Below are 21,912 nucleotides of genomic sequence, written 5' to 3'. Positions count from 1 at the left end.
CTAAATGATGATTACTTGATGGCCATGGAAGGCAGAAGGCAGGGGATTACCCACAATGTGCACCATGAATGGTGATGATGTAAATGACGAAGATTATGATGACTGGTCATCAACTGAGGGGATACACCACAATGTTCTGAATGACCAAGGAAATTTTTGCAACGAAATCTGTAGATAAAAAAAACTGCAGAAAACTCCCATTTTCTGATTTCATGAACAAATACAAATGGGTGGGATGGACTTGAAATATTACATCACAGTTTTGAAAGCCGGTTGAGATTGCAAAAAAAAACACATTCCATTGAAAACATTCCCCCCATGTGCATTGTTTGGGCGATAACATTTTTATTTTATCAAATATGTAGCAACAAATTGAAAAATACCAAACCGATGAAATACTATAAGGGAATGGATATAAAATTGCCTCGGAATTAAGTTTACCCTAAGGAAAGATATAAGAAAACTAACCATTTTCCAAAGAAAATGGTGCTTAATCTACTCCTTTCCAAAGAAAAGGGTTCTAAAACCACCTCTTTCTAAGGAAAGGGGATCTAAAACTAACCTTTTCCAAAGAAATTAACTGAAACTACCCTTTTCCGAAAAAAGAGTTCTAAATCTACCCTTTTCGAAAAAAGTTCTAAAACTTCCCCATTTCCAAAGAAAAGGAACAGTTAAAATTTTTCTAAGGATACTAAAAAGACCCTTTTCCAAAGTAAAGGGTACAAAAATACCAATTTTCAAAGAAAGGAGTACTAAACCTATGTCTTTCCAAAGGAAAGGGTATAATGGCTACCCTTTACCAAAAAAGGGTACTAAAACTAACGCTTTCCGAAGCAAAGGGTACTGAATATGCCTTTTTCAAAGAAAAAAGTACAGGGGTATTAAAACTACACTAATCCAATCGAAAGGGCACTAGAAAAAGCCATTTCATAGAACAGCTACCCTTTTCATCAAATAGTATATTAAAACTACCCTTTTCTATAGAAAACTTTATTTAACTACCCTTTTCTATAGAAAAGTGTATTAAACTACCCTTTTCCATAGAAAAGAATATATTTAACTTCACTTTTCTGTAGAAAATTGTAATAAAGCGACCCTTGTTATCGAAAAGGGTATTAAGTCGCCACTTTTCTATAGAAAAAAAAGTGTATTAAAACTACCCTTTTCTGTAGAAAAGGATTTTAAAACGAAACTTTTAATGGAAAAGTGCATTAAAACTACCCTTTTCCATAAAATAGGTAATTAAACCTACCTTTTCCATAGCAACGGTAGCTTTACCCTTACTTTTCTATGAAAAAGGGTATTAAAACTACCCTCTTCTATAGAACAGTGTATTAAAACCACCCATTTCTATAAAAAGGTGTATTATCACTACCCTTTTCTATAGAAAAGTCTATTAAAACTACCCTTTTCAATAGAACGGAAGCTTAACTCTCCCGAGGAAAAGGGTACGGCAGCAAACCACACCCGAGAGAAAGGGTGCTTAAGCTACCCTCACCCTAGGGAAAGGGAATTTCAACTACTTTTATCCGAAAAAGGGTACTTAAAATAACCTCACCCAAAAGAAGGGTACTAAAAAATACCCTTACCCCCTGAAAGGGGTACTTAAACTACCCTCACCCAAAAGAAAGGGTACTTAAACTACTCTCACCATACTGCCTTTCCCGAAGTAAAGGTACTTAAACTACCCTTACCCAAAAGAAAGGGTACTTAAACTGCACTTACCCGAGGTAAAGGGAACTTAAACTACCCCTACCCCTGGGAAAGGAGACTTAAACTACCCTCACCCGAGGGAAAGGTACTTAAACTACCCTTACCCGAATAAAAGGGTACTTAGTCTACCCTCACCCGAGGTAAAGGGAACTTAAACTATCCTTATCCCAGGGAAAGGGGACTTAAACTACCCTCACCCGAGTGAAAGGGTACTTAAATTACCCTCACCCGAAAGAAAGGGGACTTAAATAACCCTAACCCCAGAGAAAGGGAACTTAAACTACCCACACCCGAAGGAAAGGGTCCTCAAACTACCCACACCCGAAGGAAAGCGTCCTCAAACTACCCACACCCAAGGGAAAGGGTACATAAACTACCTTCAATCGCGGGAAAGGGTACTCAAACTACCCACAACCGAGGGATAGGGTACTTAAACTTACCTCAACCGAGGAAAAGGGAACTTAAACTACCCTAAACCGAGGGAAAGGGAACTTAAACTACCCTCACCCCGGGAAAGGAGACTTAAACTAACCTTTCCCCAGGAAAGGGTTACTTTAACTACCTTTATCATCAGGGAAAGAGTACATAAACTGCACTTACCCCAAGGGAAAGGGTACTTTAACTACCCTCACCCGAGGGAAAGGTACTTAAACTACCCTTTCCCGAAAGAAAGGGTGCTTAATCTACCCTCACACGGATAAGGGAATTTAAATTATTCTTACTCCAGGGAAAGGGGACTTAAACTACCCTCACCCGAGTGAAAGGGTACTTAAATTATCCTCACCCGAAAGAAAGGGTACTTAAATAACCCTTACCCCAGAGAAAGGTGACTTAAACAACCCTCACCCGAGGGAAAGGGTACATAAACTACCTTCATCCGCGGGAAAGGTTACTGAAACTACCCACACCCGAGGGAAAGGGTACGTAAACTACCCTCAACCGGGGGAAAGGGAACTTTAACTACCCTTACCCTGGCGAAGGGGTACTTAAGTTACCTTTATCATCTGGGAAAGGGAACTTAGACTACCATTCCCTAGAGAAAGGGTGCTTAAACTACCCTCAACCCAGGGAAAGGGAACTTAAACTGCCCTTACCCCGGGAAAGGGGACTTAAACTAACCTCATTGCACGGAAGGGTCACTTTAACTAACCTTACACCTGGGAAGGGGTCCCTTAACTAACCTCACCTCTATGAAAGCTTACTTAACAAACCATACCCCTGGGAAGAAGTACTTAAACTAACCTTACCCAAGGAAGGGGTACTTTTACTACCCTTATCCCTGGGAAAGGATACTCTAAATACCCTTACCCCAAGAAAAGGGTTCTTAACTCACACTTATCCCAGGAAAAGGGTTCTTAATCGAACGTTACCCCAGGGAAGGGGTACTTAAACTACCTTTATCATCTGGATATTTTTTTTGCAAAGTTTAACAAAAGTAAGCAGTCCGACACTGAATGTATCCTTTAAGATACATTGCGCCTATAGAGGGCGCAATTTTCATCGGATTACGCTAACATTTTATGCAATGATTTCCCTTATGATTTCCAACTGACTTTATTAACCTTGGTTTTATTTGGTCTATGCATTGAAATTACTTCTATATAAATCGAATGCCTGATTTTTACTTCCCATTTTCGTTTGAAATATAGGTGAAGGGAAATTAACGATACTATCGATATTTATTATTAAAACTATCGAAAATATCGAATGTTTCGATTATCGATAGTTGCCACTAATCTTAACCAAGGAAAAGGGCTCTTAAACTGGATTTTTAGTGTAATGCAGAAGGGCACTAAGCTACCCATGGCAAAGGGTAGAGGAGGAAGAGAAGGAAACTTAAAATACCCTTTCCCATGGAGAAGGGTAGTCGAACTAAACTTTCCTTTGGGGAGGGCACTAAAACTGCCTTTTCTCATAAAGGAATATTCAAAAGGTACTAAAACTTTTTTTTTACTTATACCTTGAAGGCAGTTGTGACGTTTTTTTGCATTTTCTTTAATCTTGAGTTATTTTTTAAGCTTATTTCGAAATATTTAAACAGCTTTTTGTTTATGCTAATGGCTTAACATTTATCTGTATTTAAATGAAGGCAGAAACTAAATGTCAGCCATAAGCAAATATTGAAACCAGCAAACAAAAACGTAAAGCGCACTTGTTTAACATTAGCTTTGCAATGCTGAACTCAACTTTTAAATAATCAACAATTGTAATGCATAAAGAACAGATCAATGAATGGGCTATTCATTTTCCGAATCAGTCTCAATGAGCAAATTGAACATTTTCTGCAAAGGCATCAAAAACGTTGCATTGGGCTCACTCATGTATGAAGCCATTTATTATTATTTGTGTTAATTTAGACTTGGCGAAGAAAAAAGGCATCATACTCACAAATCCACAAGCTTTAAACGAAACAAAAAGTTTTTTTTTCTTTTCAATATTGTTGATGATATTTTCGTCTACCAAAAGCAACAGCAGCAGCAAGTCAAATTAACCTCATTCCCAGGGCATTGTTGTTAACTTGGCTATGACTATGCTGCCAACAGCACTACCAACTACCAACAGCAATGCAGCGAGCAAGCAAGAAAAAAAAACATTTTCTACATAAAATATTAAACAAAACAAACATGAACAAAATGTTATTTGCAAGAAAAAATTAGAAAAAAAAAACAAAAACTAAACCTAAACTTCATTCAACTTCAACTCCAAATGATACCAAAAGAAAACAGACAGACAGCGTCAGACAAAATGTGACACAGACACACTGTAGACGTACATCTAAAAATACCCAGGCGTAAGGTTTTTACCAGCACCCCAAGTCCACCATTCCCAGACAATGCTTATGTTATAGTTTTGCGCAAAAATTTCAAAAAAAAAAACCAAACAAAATAAAAACGACGACCAAGACGACATTAACGCGGGCAATGCGATATGCAAAATGTCAAAAATAAAATATAACTATAATGCCTTCAAAGCGGACAACAACAACAAATACCTCTAACGTCATTGCCTTTGTCATAGACAAAAGTTACTTAAATATTAAAAAAAGATATGTGTACTCGTATTGCTGCAAAACCCATAAACCCACAGAAGGAAAAAAGTTGAACGAAATGCCACCTGAAGTGGTAGTGGTGCAGCCCAAGTTTATGGCTGGCAAGAAAATAGTTTTGTAAGTAGAGTTATCGGTCAATGACGAATACTTTATGGGTTATAGTGTGAATGTAATTATTTTTAAACATTGTACTTCAAATACATCGAATTGCAATGTTATCGATAAATAAATTGGTCAATATAAATTATTTTTAATTTATTTTGAATTTGGAACTTAAATTTCGAAAATTCAAAAAGTAAAACTGAAACATATCGATAAATAACTGATTGTGTGGAAGCTATAAACTTAATTTATCGATCGTTGACTTTATTGTTATTAAATTTATCGATTACGAAATGATCCTTGATTATTTTTATTACGGAAAAATTTATGAGTCAAAAACGGTTTTGAAGTTGTCCATATGCATGTAATGCGATACTAAAGTTAATTATTTCACAATTACATTTCATTTTACAATCTATCGATGGTTATCATTTCCTCTGAGCCTTCGAGTAGTTAGTTTTTTTGATTATTAAGGTTATCGTTAACGAAGATTATCGATAACTAAGGTTATCGACAATTGAGGTTATCGATAATTGAGGTTATCGATAATTAAGACTATCAATAATTAAGACTATTGATTTTTTGGGTTATTGATTTGTGATGTTATTGATTATCATTTCTAGTCGAAGACTTAAATTAGTGAGTTTTTCTATTATTGAGTTTATCCATAAACTGGGGCTGTCGATAATTGAGGTGATCGATTATAATGTGATTGATTTGTGAGGTAATCGATTATTGATGTAATCGATTGTTGACGTTTTCGATTAAATAACTTACAAAGAAAATAGATTTGGAAGTAGACTTATCGGTCAATGAAGATTACTTTGTGGCTAATATAAGTGTTTTGTTAAATTATATATATAAAATTGCAATGTTATCGATTAACAATCTCTAATACATATCGATTATTAAGACTATCGTTTTTTCGGGTTGTCGATTTGTGATGTTATTGAGAAGTTAGTTTTTTGATTATTGAGTTTATCGTAAACTAAGGTTATCGATAACTAAGGTTATCGATAACTAAGGTTATCGATAATAACTTACAAAGAAAATAGATTTGGAAGTAGACTTATCGGTCAATGAGGTTTACTTTGTGTCTCATAATGTAAATATAAGTGTTTTGTTAAATTTTCTTCATATATATAAAATTGCAATGTTATCGATTAACAATCTCTAATACATATCGATTATTAAGACTATCGTTTTTTCGGGTTATCGATTTGTGATGTTATTGAGTAGTTAGTTTTTTGATTATTGAGGTTATCTATTATTGAGTTTATCGTTGAGGTTATCGATAATTTATTGGGCTATTGATTTTTTTAATTAATTAATTAAGACTATTGATTTTTTGGGTTATTGATTTGTGATGTTATTGATCATTTCTAATCGAAGACTTAAATTAGTGAGTTTTTCTATTATTGAGTTTATCGATAACTGGGGCTATCGATAATTGAGGTGATGGATTTATTATGTAATCGATTTGTGAGGTTATCGATTATTGATGTAATCGATTGTTGACGTCGATTGTTTAATGCTTTCTATTCAAAGAATAGTATAGCATAAAAACATTAAAAGTCAGCAAAAAGTGTGTTGTTGCTAGAAGCATTTGACTTCTATGATTGATGTTTTAATTTTTGAGTTTATCGACATTGACTTATTGATTATTGAGTATTATCGGTTATTGATTTATCGATTATAGATAATAGATTATTGATTTATTGATTATTTTTTTTATCAATTATTGATTTATTGATTATTGATTTATCGATTATTGATTTATAGATTATTGATTTTGTTTTTAAGTGAACGCTCAAATATCGAAAAATTATTTTTAATGTATTAGTTATGAAGCAATGAAGAATAAGTTCAAACTCATTGAGTTTTTGCTTTTATCTAAAATTGATTTTATAGATTATTTAAATTATCGACTATTAATTTATCGGTTAGAGATTTAGTGGTTCATCGATTTTTTATTTGTCAATAACCAGCATTTTAAGTGTTTTATGTTTGGCCTTAGTAACTTTAAGATCATTTTTTAAATAACAATTATGCATTATCAATTTTCGATAAATGAATATAAAAAAAAATAAATAAAAATGTCCGTTTTTTAACTTAACGATTTGATGCTATTTTAATAAATGACAAACGATGTAAATCGTCGTGATTTAAAGGCTTTAATTTATCGATGTTTCAATTTATCGATTATTAAGAAACCTGAATATCAAATTTTAAATTTAAACTTAAAAAATGTAATTTTATATATCTACTGCTTTTTTTAATTTATCTAAAAATTTTATTGTTTGATTTATCGATTAACGAGTTTATCGATCGTGGGATTTACCTCTAAATAATAGCTCACAAAAGGCTTTTGAATTTATCGTTTTTCTAGTTTAGTTAAATAATATCAAGGTGAATGAATATCTTGATATTAATTAATAAAAATTTGTCAAATGCTTTGAGAGTATTTGGATTTATCGAAATTAAAATTAATGTTTTGGTTATTGTTGTTTGCTTTTATTGTTTGAAAAGAAATGTAATGAAACGAAACAATGGCTTCAAAAGAAAAACATTTTTGGAAATATTTAGGTGGTTTCATCGGTCTCAATGTTTATCGATAAATAACAGATCCTCTAAAGCTTTTGGATTCATAGCAAATCCCTAGAGACTTTAAAAATTTCATATTATTTTTTGAGCTTATCGAAGATTTTCTAAAGCTTTTGGGTTGTTTTTTTTTTTAAATTTTTTGATTTTACAAATTTATCGATAAATACCAAATCCACAAATGCTCCGAAATTCGATAATATAATTTTGAGTTTATCGAGAAAAACATTGTTGGAAATATTTAGGTGGTTTTTTCGGTCTTAATGTTTATCGATAAATAACAGATCCTCTAAAGCTTTTGGATTCATAGCAAATCCCTTGAGGCTTTAAAAATTTCATATTATTTTTTGAGCTTATCCAAGATTTTCTAAAGCTTTTGGGTTATGGTTCTTTTTTTAAATTTTTTGATTTTACAAATTTATCGATAAATACTCATAAATTCGATAATATAATTTTGAGTTTATCGAATTTGATTTGATTTTTTATTCAATAAAGATTTATGGTTTATCGAAGTGAATTTTAAAGATTTTTACATAAATCGATAGTTACATTTATCGAACACTTATTTTTGTTGCAAACTTTGTATTACAATTTACCGCTTATAGTTATTTGAAAATTTTAGATGTTATTTTCTTAAAATTTATCGATAATTTTTTATTTAAAATTAATCGATCGTTTTTTATCTCTAATCTCTTTAAATAAATCAATAATTTTTTATTTAAAATAAATCAAAAATACTCATTAAATTAATAAAGGGTGAATATAAGATTCGGCCCTACCGAGCATAACTCATTTTTTATTCAATTATGATTTCAATCTCCGTTCATTAGTAGATGTACTCGTACAAAAAATAGTTTTTGTGCTTTGCCATCGATATTCATTCATGTTGTTTTCTATCTCTTTTTTTTATTTTATGTCAAAGCGCATTTTTGCGCATAATTTTCACAAAATATTTGCGCGAAATAGCATTACCATTGCAAAACAGAATGGAGAAAGACGAATAATGATGCGCTCAACATAATATTCAGACTTACAGACTGACTGGGCAACTGCTTGGAAAAAACTTGCAAGTGTTACCACACTTTCGCTATTTGAAAAAGCAACAAAAACAATTAATGACGGAGTTGTAGCAGCAACAATGAATTAATGAAGTTGATGTGTGGGCGCGATCAGCTGGAAAATCAACAAAAACAGTTGACAAACATATCACACAAGATGCGAATTGCAATTGATTGTCATGGAACTGCAACTACAGCTTTCCTCAGCCTGACTGGCTAAACAAACACGCTAAGAAATATTTTGTAAATTCTGATATTAAATCTTGAGATGCCTACATGGAGACCACCGTGACGCAGGAATTAGGAAGTCCGCTTATGACGCCGAACGCCTGAGTTCAAATCCCGGTGTGAACATCAGAAACTAATTACAGCAATGGTTATCCCCTTACTAATGCTTGCTACATATATTAATTTCCCATTTTTTTATTTGAAAATTGGACTTTAGTTACAAGGGTTCAGTCGTATATCACAGTTTGAAATGATCAAAAAATGTATTATTGTAATTTTCTGTGTGTACCAACAATGCGGTGTATGTGTACAACATACCTCCAGTAGCCGCATGTCTTTTAATTGCTTTGCTAATGTTCATATGAACATAGATGCAGATAAGTACGATAACACCCAAAACTGTGACTGCCGTGTCTTTGGCTTATGGCATCTTTTTTGTTATAGGCCTTTGGAAATAGTCTCTCATTCAGTTGACCATTTCAAACGGTTTATGATGCTTTGCCAATATCTTTAGTCTATCTTAACCTTATATTTTCTTTATTTTTCCTGCTGCTATGAGAACTTTTATTTGTTTACATATTAACACCAACAACATTGTATGCAATAACTGATGTGCAACTTGTTTCGTTCCATTCCGTTTCGCAAGCATCACATTCTAAACAAACATTACGAATAATGGAACTTAATTAACCCTCTAAAGACCGCAGGACAGCGTCATTTTGTCATTCATGTGAATTTTCACTACAATTTCAATGAAATTTTCCAATAAAGACAAATTTTAAGCAATTTTTTATGAAAATAAAATTATCAAGAAGTTTCTCTAATGTTGTATTTTGCAACATTTACTTGCAAGTCAAGTATACAGTAATATTTTATTCAATATTAATTTTTGTTGTTTTTTAATATTAAAGATGCTTTTAGCTTTGGTCTTCCATGGGTTAAGACTCTCACGAATATATTTGACAAATAAAGATGACTGTGTTTTATGCCAGTCACCTCATAAGGCAGGCATCACAAACTCAATGAGGGGAACATAGTCTTACATTTAGGTCAAACATGTTTACATTGAAGCTTAAGAAAGAAAAAAAATGTTCTGGACATTGGCAAATATAAGGTCGTATTGATTGCTCTTAAACATTCTTAAATATTTGAATTTTTATACCTACCAACATGCAGTTATCACGGCAAGAGACACGGAAGCTGCAGAGCACAAACTACGGCAGATGATAATGCTGAGGCCAATATACTGGCAGGACTCCCACGGTTTGCAATTTGTGATGCAGAATACGCAGTCCCTACTCCTAACAAAAAAAAATATCCCAGTGAAAGTAGATATGCGAATAGCCAACATACTGGTGAAGACCAAGAGATCGGTCAAATAGGGATTCGATTGGATACAAAGATGACCTATGCAAATCCGGCACGGCATCAGTCGACTCATGACAAACGTAGGTGGTGCCACTTATTGGAGACACGCAATGGCATCATCCTCTATGGGAGCAAAACATGGACCAGGCACTGCAGACAGCATGTGTGCATGAAATCCCTGATCTCGGTACAGAGGACGGCGACTCTTAAGGTCATATCATCCTGCCAAAATGTTTATATTTAGAAATAATTTTTGGTACCAAATTTTTTATAGAAAACATTTATGGTAACAAACAATTTTTTGTACCAAAAATTTTATAAAAAAAATTTTTGGTAACAAATTTAAAAAAAAAGAAAACATTTTTGGTACAAAATTTTTATAAAAAAAATCGATACCAAATTTTTTATAAAAAAAATTTTGGTACCAATCTTTTATAAAAAAATTTTTGGTACCAATTTTTTAAAGAAAACATTTTCAGTACCAATTTTTTATAGAAAAAATTTTTTGGTAACAAATTTTTTTTAGAAAAAATTTTCGGTAACATATTTTTTATAGAAACAATTTTCGGTACCAAACTTTTTATAGAAAAAATTTTGGGTACCAAATTTTTTATAGAAACAATTTTCGGTACCAAACTTTTTATAAAAAAAAATTTTGGGTACCAAATTTTTTATAGAAAAAATTTTCGGTACCAAATTTTTTATAGAAAAAATTTTCGGTACCAAATTTTTTATAGAAAAAATTTTGGGTACCAAATTTTTTATAGAAAAAATTTTCGGTACCAAATTTTTTATAGAAAAAATTTTCGGTACCAAATTTTTTATAGAAAAAATTTTCGGTACCAAATTTTTTATAGAAAACATTTTTTAGCGGTCATGAACCGCTAGAAGCCTTAATTTTCGATTGATTTGTCTGAAATTGGGCACAAGGACTTCTGTTATAACTTCCAACTTCTGCGCCAAGTATGACTGGAATCGGTTTAAAACCTGATGTAGCCCCATATATGAACCTATCCACAATTTTGAGGCTTCATCTGATTTGGCTGAAATTTTACACAACGACTTCTGGTTTGGCTTCCAACATCTGTGCCAAGTATGATATATAAACTGATTTAGCTCCTTATAAGTCAATTCCCCGATTTGGCTTCTGAGCCCCTAAAAACCTCAAATTTCAAAAGATTTAGCTGGCTCCCAACATCCATGCAAGTATGATTTATATCGGTATATGAACTGATATAGCCCCCATATAAACCGATCCCTGGATTTGGCTAGGCACAAGGACTGATCCCCAGTTTTGACTTCTTGATCTTCTAGGAGCCACAATTTTCATCCGATTTAGTTGAAATTCGGCACAAGGACTAACAATCTGACTGCCAACAACTGTACCTAGTATAGTTGAAATCGGTCTAAAAACTGATTTAGCCTCCATACAAACCGATCCCCAGTTCATCCGATTTGGCGGAAATTTGGGCACAAGGACTTAAATTTTGACTGCCAATAACTGTAGCAAGTATGATCCGAATCCGTCTGTAAGTAGATACAGCCCCATATAAACCGATCCCCGGTTTGGACTTCTTGAACACATAGGAGCAACAATTTTCATCCGATTTGGCTGAAATTTGGTACAAGGACTTCTGTTCTGACTTCAAACATCTGTACCGAGTATGATTCGAATCGGTATATAAACTGATATAGTCCTCATATAAACCGATCCTAGGAGACTCATCTTCCGTCCGATTTTTCTAAAATTTGGTACACCTATTTCCTTCAACACTCACGCCAAATCTCAACCAGATGGGTTCATAATTATATATAGACCCCAAATAAACCGATCTGCGGATGCGTTTGGCCATTATAATAGCAGTGCTATTATAACGACTTATGGTGTGATACACAAACATTTTGTTTACTTTAAGGTGTTTGAGTTCGCCAACGAAAGCTGGTTGTGATTTCCCAGCCAATTATAACGCAATCACATCACGCTTGGACTCCCAATGATAAGGGGTCTCCTTTTTATAGCCGACTCCGAACGGCGTGCCGCAGTACAACACCTCATTGTGGAGAAGTTTTTACATGGCCGCCATACTGTATGTTATAGTACCTCACATATGCGGCCAGCATAGTTTTCAAAACATATGCTTAATTCAAGCTCATTAACTAATTTAATAAATTATCCCATCATTTAGTAACTAAAGGATTAATTATAAAATATATAAAATAAACAGCAGCAAGAATTTGACCAACTAACCACCGCTGAAAATTTTTTTATGACGGTCTCGCCGGATTCGAACCCAGGCGTACAGCGTCATAGCAGGTGCGCTACTGTGACATCCAATATAGAAAATGTAGACAAATTTTCGCAATATTAGATGATTATATATAGCAATTGTCTTCTTAAATTTGTTAGGAATATTCAACGGCTACTCCTTCCTCAGAAATCATGAAAACCAAAATCACAAAATTAGTTTTTTTTTTCTTCAAAAAAAAAAAAAAATACTTTAAACAACTTCCCCAACTATTTAGAATATAACATCGCCAATTTAATAGCCATTATCAATGTGTGGCTATAAATACGAACAATGTGTCATTTTCTGGGAATTTCTTTATTCCCCATCCATATATAAATCCATCTCCAACCAATGCCATTTAAATCAGTCTAGCCCTTGTTGTTGCCCATTAGAAGTGGCAATGTGCTAAGTTTCTTAATTCAAAGAATTAGGAACTTGTTTCAACAATGACTCCATATAGACACATTCATACAATTCCAAGGAATAATTTATTAGATGACCAACCCAAGCAAACAACATCAATGCCACAGAAGTTGATCCAATAAAACTTGGGTTAGTTGATTTCCTTTGTCTGCTACTGTTGTTATTGTTGTTTGTGAACTATTTTATTGGAATTTTAAATTTAATATCTGCAGCACTCCATCATTATCATCATAACCATTGTCATTACACCATCATCACCACCATAGTCAGCCACCAGCGGCGAAATGCATACAGAAAGGAAGTTCTCTGGAAAGCTCCATAACAATAACCATAATGAATTCAGGTATTGTCTGTCTATCAGTTGAGTGATATTAAGTCCCTGCACATTCTCAGCTATTATAGGGAAGGGCATTTCTACTTCAAGTGGAAGGGAAGGGAGATGCTTTTTGAGATACCTAGTGAATAATGGATTTAGAACATGCCATACTCCCATTCATCATTTATACAGTACGACATTCGCTGCAGCTTTCCTCAGTGAGAGTAGCGCAGGCATTTCCCCCATGCCAACCAACAAACACAAGTTGGTCCACTGCCTAACCAATGTATTGTTCTCAAGAGGGTGAGATTTTTCCCGTGGTTAGCAAATAATTTTTTCTTTGTTATACCATGAAACGTATATAATTTTTTTTTTGTATTTTCTAAGTAACTCAAATTAGGGGGGTTTTTTTAAGAATTCATTGATGACCATCACGAGTGCTTCCTGTTTTCAGATGTGCCCATTGCCTAAGTTCATACATTTAGCAAATGACTAATTTTCATATTGTCTATAATGATTAGTTGGCAGTAATTATAAGCAGTCAAGTCGTAAGAGGTTGTAGGCAAATTGACGATGAAGAATTAATGGGGAAAGTTCTTCAGAAGGGTTATAACTGTCAGCTAAGAAAATCATAAATATAAACAAGTTGAAGAGGAATAGAAATTGATTAGCAAAAGAAGTGAAATATTAACGAAAGACAATAGGCTTTAGATGTGAATCAGGTGAAAAAATAAAAAATGTAAAAGGAGGAGGTGATAAAACTAGATAAACGTAGAAGACAGTGGCGTACATAAAAAACCCCTATGCAGCAACAACTTTCCAAAGAAAAGAGCACCAACTTTCCAAAGAAAAGAGTTCCTTTCCCAAGGGAAAGAGTAGTAAAACTACCATTTCCCAAGGGAAAGAGTAGCACAACTACCTTCTACCACAGGAAAGGGTAGTAAAACTACCCTTTACCAAGGGAGAGAGTAGTAAAACTACCCTTTCCGAAGGAAAAATTATTACAACTATAGTAGTAAAACTACCCTTTCTCAAGGAAAAGATTAGAGTAAAACTGCCCTTTCCCAAGGAAAAGTGTAGTAAAACTACCATTTCCCCAGGGAAAGCATAGTAAAATTACCCTTTCCGAAGGGAAAGAGTGGTAAAACTACCCTTTCCTATGGTAAGGAGTAGTAAAACTACCCTTTTCCTTGGGAAGGAGAATTAAAACTACCCTTTCTCAAGGGAAAGAGTAGTAAAACTATGAGAGAATGAGAAGTAAAATTTCCCTTTTCCAAGGGTAAGAGTAGTAAAACTACAGCCTCCCAAGGGAAAGAGTACCAAAACTACCCTTTCACAAGGGGAAGAGTATCAAAACTACCCTTTATTAGGGGAAAGATTGGTAAAACTACCCTTTCCCAAGGAAAAGAGCAGTAAACCTATCCTTTCCCAAGGGAAAGAGCAGTAAAACTATCCTTTCCCAAGGGAATGAGCCGTAAAATTGCCCTTTCCCAAGGGAAAGAGTAGGAAAAGAAGCCTTTCCCAAGGGAAAGAATAGCAAAACCACCATTTCCCAAGGGAAAGTAAAGTAAAACTACCCTTTCCAAGGGAAAGAGTGATAAAACTACCCTTTCCCAAGGGAAAGAGTAGAAAAACTACCCTTTCCGAAGGGAAGAAGTATTGAAACTACCCTTTCCAGAGGGAAAGAGTAGTAAAACTACCCTTTCCAGAGAGAAAGAGCAGTAAGAATACCCTTTCCAGAGGGAAAGAGTAGTAAAACTACCCTTTCCCAAGGGAGAGAGCAGTAAAACTACCCTTTCCCAAGGGAGAGAGCAGTAAAACTACCCTTTCCCAAGGAAGAGAGTAGTAAAACTACCCTTTCCCAAGGGAATGATTAGTAAAACTACCCTTTCCCAGGGGGAAGAGTAGGAAAACGAGCCTTTCCCAAGGGAAAGAATAGTAAAACCACCTTTTCCTAAGGGAAAGTATAGTTAAACTACCCTTTCCAAAGGGAAAGTATAGTAAAACTACCCTTTCCGAAGGGAAAGAGTGGTAAAACTACCCTTTCCCAAGGGAAAGAGTAGAAAAACCACCCTTTCCGAAGGGAAGAAGTATTAAAACTACCCTTTCCAGAGGGAAAGTGTAGTAAAACTACCCTTTCCAGAGGGAAAGAGTAGTAAAACTACCCCTTCCAGAGGGAAGGAGTAGTAAAACTACCCTTTCCCAAGGGAGAGAGCAGTAAAGCTACCCTTTCCCAAGGGAAAGATTAGTAAAACTACGCTTTCTTAAGAGAAAAAGTAGGAAAAATTACCTTTCCCAAGGGAAAGAGTATTAAAATTACCCTTTCCAGAGGGAAAGAGTAGTAAAACTACCCTTTCCCAAGGGAGAGAGCAGTAAAACTACCCTTTCCTAAGGGAGAGAGTAGTAAAACTACCCTTTCCCAAGGGAATGATTAGTAAAACTACGCTTTCCCAAGGGAAAGAGTAGGAAAACGAGCCTTTCCCAAGGGAAAGAAAAGTAAAACCACCTTTTCCTAAGGGAAAGTATAGTAAAACTACCCTTTCCGAAGGGAAAGAGTAGTAAAACTGCCCTTTTCCAAGGGAAAGAGTGGTAAAACTACCCTTTCCCAAGGGAAAGAGTAGAAAAACTACCCTTTCCGAAGGGAAGAAGTATCAAAATTACCCTTTCCAGAGGGAAAGAGTAGTAAAACTACCCCTTCCAGAGGGAGATAGTAGTAAAACTACCCTTTCCCAAGGGACAGAGTAGTAAAGCTACCCTTTTCCAAGGGAAAGATTAGTAAAAATACGCTTTCCCAAGAGAAAGAGTAGGAAATCACATTTTCCTAAGGGAAAGAGTAGTAAAACTACCCTTTTCCAAGGGAAGGAGTAGAAAATCTGCCCTTTTCCAAAGGAAAGAGTATTAAAATTATCCTTTCCCAAGGGAAATAGTAGTAAAACTGGCCTTTCCCGAGGGAAAGAGTGGTAAAACTACCCTTTCCCAAGGGAAAGAGTGGTAAAACTACCCTTTCCCAAGGGAAAAGTAGAAAAACTACCCTTTCTCAAGGGAAACAATAGTTAAACTACTGTTCCCATGGAAATGAGAAGTAAAACTTCCATTTTCCAAGGGTAAGAGTAGTAAAACTACCCTTTCCCAGGGGAAAGAGTACTAAAACTAACCTTTCCCAGGGAAAAGAATATTAAAACATTTCCTTTCTATGGGAAAGAGTACTAAAACTTCTTTTTTCTATGGGAAAGGGTACTTTTCCTGAGCGAAATAGTGCTAAAACTACTATTCTTTCTCTAACAGAAGAGTGCTAAAACTACCTTTTCCCAGGAAAATTAGTACTAAAACTGTGTTCTTCCAAAGGAATTAGTGCTGACACATTGTTTTCACAAGCGAAATAGATCTTAAATTTATCTCCTCCATAGGAAATAGTACTAAAACTTTCTTTCTTAAGGAAATGAATTCTAAAACTCCTCTTTTCCACGAAAACAGTACTAAAACTACATCTTCCTGTAGTGGAAGAGTACTAATACTGGGGAAAGAGTACTAAATCTGGGGAAAGAGTACTAAGACTGAGGGAAAGAATACTCAAACTGGAGAAAAAGTACTTAAACTAGATTTTCCCTGGGGATAGAGTACTGATAGAACCATTTCCCTGAGGAAAAAAGGGCACTAAAACAACTCTTTCCCTGGGGAAAGAGTACTAAAACAACTCTTTCGCTGGGGAAAGAGTACTAAAACAACTCTTTCCCTGAGGAAAGAATACTAAAACAACACTTTTCCTGGGGAAAGAGAACTAAAACAACTCTATCTCTGGGGAAAGAATTCTAAAACAACTTTTTCCCTGGGGAATGAGTACTAAAATTATCCTTTCATTTTGAAAAAAGTACTAAAACTACCCTTTCTCCTAAGGAAAAGAACTAAAACTACCATTTCTTTTGTGAAAAACTACCAAAACTACCCTTTCCCAAGAGAGTACTAAACTACCTTCCCCAAGAGAGTACTAAATCTACCTTTTACCAAAGGAAAGAGTACTAAATCTAGCCTTTCCCAAAGGTAAGAGAACTAAAACTAAACTTTCCCAAATGGAAGAGTAGTAAAACTTCACTTGTCCACGGGAAAGAGTAGTAATACTACACTTTTATAGGGAAAATAACCTTTACCAAGAGTAAAAGTACCAAAACTTCCTTTTCCCAAGAGAAAGAGTACGAAAACTACCATTTCCCAAAAAAAAGAGTGCCAGTACTACCCTTTCCCTTAGGAAAGCGTACCAAAACGATTCTTTCCCAAAGAAAAGTGTTCTAAAACTACCCTTTCCCAAGCGAAAGAGTACCAAAACTACCCTTTCCCAAGCGAAAGAGTACCAAAACTACCCCTTCCCAAGGGAAGGAATACTAAAACTACCCTTTCCCAAAGGAAATAGTGCCAGAACTACCCTTTCCCTTAGGAAAGCGTACCAAAACGATTCTTTACCAAGGGAAAGAGTACTAAAACTACCCTTTCCCAAAAGAAAGAGTACCAAAAATACCCTTTACCAAGAAAAAGAGTACCAAAACTTCCCTTTCCCAAGAGAAAGAGTACGAAAACTACCATTTCCCAAAGGAAAGAGTGCCAGAACCACATTTCCCTTAGGAAAGCTTACCAAAGCAATTCTTTCCCAAAGGAAAGAGTACTGCAAATAACCTCTCCCAAAGGAAAGTGTTCTAAAACTACCCTTTTTTAAGGGAATGAATACTAGACCCGCCGTATCCCTAGGGACTGAGTAGTAAAACTTGTTTTTCTTAAAGGAAACAGCACTAAAACTACCCTTAGCTTATATACGTGTTGTAACTATTCTCTAATTCACTATTTAATGCAGAGCATTTCGGCGGGCATCTTATTTCACTTCCTCTTACGTGTGTTGCAGCCAGCTTTCTCAGGTTACCCTAAGAGGAGGTCAGCGTTTATAGTTGAGATGACTGAAAATTAGGGATTTGCCTGGACTTTTCCAAAGCATTGCTTATTAAAATCCATTCTTTGTATTTCTCATCCCTTAAACTGCTTTCGAATTATTGTACATGTTGATTAAGAAAGAAAAATTTGCAACTACTAAAGGAAATTTCTTACTTATAGTAGTTGCAAAGTTCTAAGCTCCCTTAGAATATCTATTCTCTCGAAACTTGCAATAGCTCTGTGAAGACATATTTGCCTTTTCAATGCCTGACAAATTTCTTTAGAAATTTCCGGCGGAGTATTAACATTTGTCATCTTTCCAACTTAAATTTCTCTGTTACAAGAAAACTTTAAAAACAATTGCCATCCAGTCTATCATAAAGACCTATGTAAAGTAATTTTATTAAATGCCATTCCAAATGCAACTTCATTCTAGTTATTCACTACGTTTCTTCTTGTCATTCTCAAGACCATAATACTTGTTGGTTATGCAACTTATGAATGTTATTATCATATTGTGTAGGTTTTTAATATTTTCTGCACGTTTCTTATGCATTAAACGTTTTTTTGCTTTCTTTATGTTTTGCAGGTTCTTCGCAAGATTGCAGTTGTCGTTTATAATGCATTGGACTACAATTTACACGAAGATGAGCAATGTCAAATGTCCCAAGAGTTGGAGGAACTTATTACCCATATGACAGTGGATGATGATGGTATGTATATACACATATGTATGATAAATGCAATTTATTCAAGGCCCCAAAATGACATAAATGGAATGATGATAATGGAAGAAAAACCATTTAAATTATTAGTGATTCATTAGACATTTGAAAAAGAAGTTGGAAACGTGAGAATATGATTTTGCTTCGGAGTAATACCTATTTCGTATGTTGTACTGTGGCTGAGGATGGAAATGCATTGGTTTTAGTTTCTAGGTAAATTTTCTTGGTTGTGTAAAATGTTAATGTTGATCGGGATCAAAGAATTCTCATGGTTGCAGGAACAGTATAACAGTTTTAAAAATTTTTCATTATTTTTCGGCAAAATACTTGAATTGTTTACTCTTAAAATATACATTCTTGATCATTTAAATCAAAAAATACTTCAAGTTACTCTTTCTTCGTTTCTATTCAAAAATACAACACATATTACTTAATATTTTCCAATTACAGTTTATTTAATTTTCTTAATTAACCCATCACTCTAACTACAGTTTTGAGCATCAACAATCATTTAATATGAAATTGCGCATTTTGTTTACCTAGATTTCAATTAAGTCTTATTCAATTCAATAATGGTGTCGCCCATGTGCCATCATTTGACTCTGGCTCTCTAATTTAGTGGTCTAATTGAAATGCCGCAAAATTCTAGAAAAAGCCCAAAGTGACTGGATGTCAATGTGGGTGGTGATGACAATGACATCTTCAATCATACATCAAAAATGAACTGTATACCTGATCTAAATTATCACTTTACATTGTTTATTGTTTTACAGAAACCGACGATGAGTGCATTGATGACTGCATCGATGAAGGCATTGACGAGGGATATAAACGTTGGGATGATGACCACGATGAAACCAAAGAATTCGATTTTGTCTTAGAGGTAAGTGTAGCAAAAGATCAATCATATCATTTATAGCTGTAAACTGGGATTAAGATGCAGTTAGCGATAAAGAAAAAAAAAACAGATGAATGTTGTGATAGAAGTAGTATACAGTTATGATAATTCTATAGCATTGAAAATGGACACTGAGAGATATTGAGATATTTAATATAAAAAATAGGATAATGATGTAATAGAGGTAATACCGAATAATGAAATTCAAATGCCTATGAAAATTGATATCGTAGATAAATAAAATATTAAACTAAAGACAATATTTGGAAAGCTGTTACACGTTATAACAGTTTTTGAAACTGTTATACGTTCTATGAACAATTTTAAATTTTGTCAAATATAATAAATTAAAAAACTAAATAAATCAACTACAATTACGGAAACTGTTGAATGGTATAACAGTTGTCTTAACTGTTATAATTTTTTTAGCATTTGAAGTTTTTGTCAAAAAGTATTTAAAATAACTGTTATACATATCGTTGGAAAATTTTTTCAAAAATGTATACTTATTACAAAAACTGTTATACGTTATAACAGTTGTTTTAGTTGTTATACATTTTATTAAAAATTAATAATTTTGTCAAAATTTCAATTTTACTAAAAAATTACAATATTGGAAGAACTGAGATTCGTTATAACAGTTATGTAAACTGTTGTACATCTTATTACCAATAAAAAATTATATGAATATTTTATTTTTATTGTAAAAATACATAGTCATACCACTATGGGAAAAATATTTTACGTTATAACAGTTATGTAAACTGTTAAAACAGTTATGTAAACTGTTATAACAGTTAAGTAAACTGTTATAGCAGTTATGTAAACTGTAATAACAGTTTACATAACTGTTATAACACTTATGTAAACTGTTATAACAGTTATGTGAACTGTTATAACAGTTATGTAAACTGTTATAACGGTTATGTAAACTGTTATACAGTTTATTAAAAATTTAAGAAAAATATATTGAAACTTTTTTTATTATAAAAAAAATAAAAAAATTTTCTATAAAAAAAAAATTTTGAGAATTTTGCCAATATTTCACTTTCATTACAAATGTCCAAAGTTAAATTTTAGTAAAAAATTACTATACTGGAAGAACCCTTATACGTTATAACAGTTATGAAAACTGTTATACATTTTGTTATCAATAAACAAATATGTAAAAATCTTATTTTTATTGACAAATACATAGCAATACCAATATTGGAGAAGCTGTCTTACGTTCCAAAGCTATGTAAACTGTTAAACAGTTTATAATTTTTGTTTCTTAAAAAAATTAGCATAATTTTCAATTAAAAAATTTTTGAGAACTTTGTCAATATTTTACTTATATAAAAACTAATGTCCTAATTTTTCTAGAAAAAATTGTCAATATTTAAAATCTGCTGAAATTTTATTTCTAAAAGAAAGACTATTTTTATAATAAATTTAGAAAATTTGGTCAAAATGTTAATTTTGTTAAAAAAAATTATCAAAATTTTTTTTATGTAATTTTGTTTACTTTTATAATAATTTAAAATTTTACATTTAAATTAACTACGATTTTGTAAAAAGTTTATAAATATTTTAATAAATTTTATTTCTAAAAAAAATATATTTGTAGAAAATTTTTGAAAATAAATTTTTAATAGAATTTTTATAAAATATATTTTCATAGAATATTTTTTTTTTAATTTTATTTTTATATATTTATTTTTTTTTTAATTATATTTTCATAGAAATATTTTTTCAAAATTTTATTTCCCTAGAAAATTTTGTCATTTCTTCTCTCAGTGCATCTGCTGTAATTTGCAACTACAATTTCATGAATGATTGACATTTAAGTACGAATGTGTTATTGTTCAAAGTGTTAATATAAATGACACGAGCACTCACTTACACTTCATCGAATGTATGCAATTTTTTCTCTATGAGTATTTGAATGTCATGCTTTTTTTTGCAAAATAGTAATACCTAGAAAAAAGAAATTTGTGGATGCTAATGAATGAATGACTGCAATTAATGGCAGGAATTTAAGCTGTTAAAATAATTTCTATGTTTGGCCCGGAACTTAAGAGCAGTTTTAAACTCAAGAGTATTAAAAGTTCCTATGAGACAAATAGCGATTATTATCGGTAACCTATTGATTGGTTACCGATACCATGTTGAGTATGATCATTATAAATTGTTACCGATAGTTAATCGATTGCAGAGGTAGCAAATCGATTTTTATCTGTAGCTTAA

The 21,912-nt window shown here is 33.3% G+C and overlaps 1 protein-coding gene across 5 annotated transcripts in view; it reads left to right on the top strand.

Annotated features, from left to right (window-relative positions):
* Positions 1-21,912, top strand: part of LOC106081112 (protein spire) — a 222,303-nt gene that overhangs the window by 102,096 nt on the left and 98,295 nt on the right. For all 5 annotated transcript variants that reach the window (XM_059366140.1, XM_059366142.1, XM_059366143.1 and 2 more), the window contains exons 4-5: positions 18,650-18,773; positions 19,559-19,668. In XM_059366140.1, the coding sequence (XP_059222123.1) occupies positions 18,650-18,773; positions 19,559-19,668 (234 nt within the window). The remainder of the gene's footprint in view (positions 1-18,649; positions 18,774-19,558; positions 19,669-21,912) is intronic.

Source organism: Stomoxys calcitrans, chromosome 3 (genome assembly GCF_963082655.1).
Source record: "Stomoxys calcitrans chromosome 3, idStoCalc2.1, whole genome shotgun sequence".
NCBI classification, from domain to species: Eukaryota; Metazoa; Arthropoda; class Insecta; order Diptera; family Muscidae; genus Stomoxys; species Stomoxys calcitrans.
The sequence above is the reverse complement of the archived record's forward strand: the minus strand, read 5'-3'. Positions and strand labels throughout refer to the sequence as shown.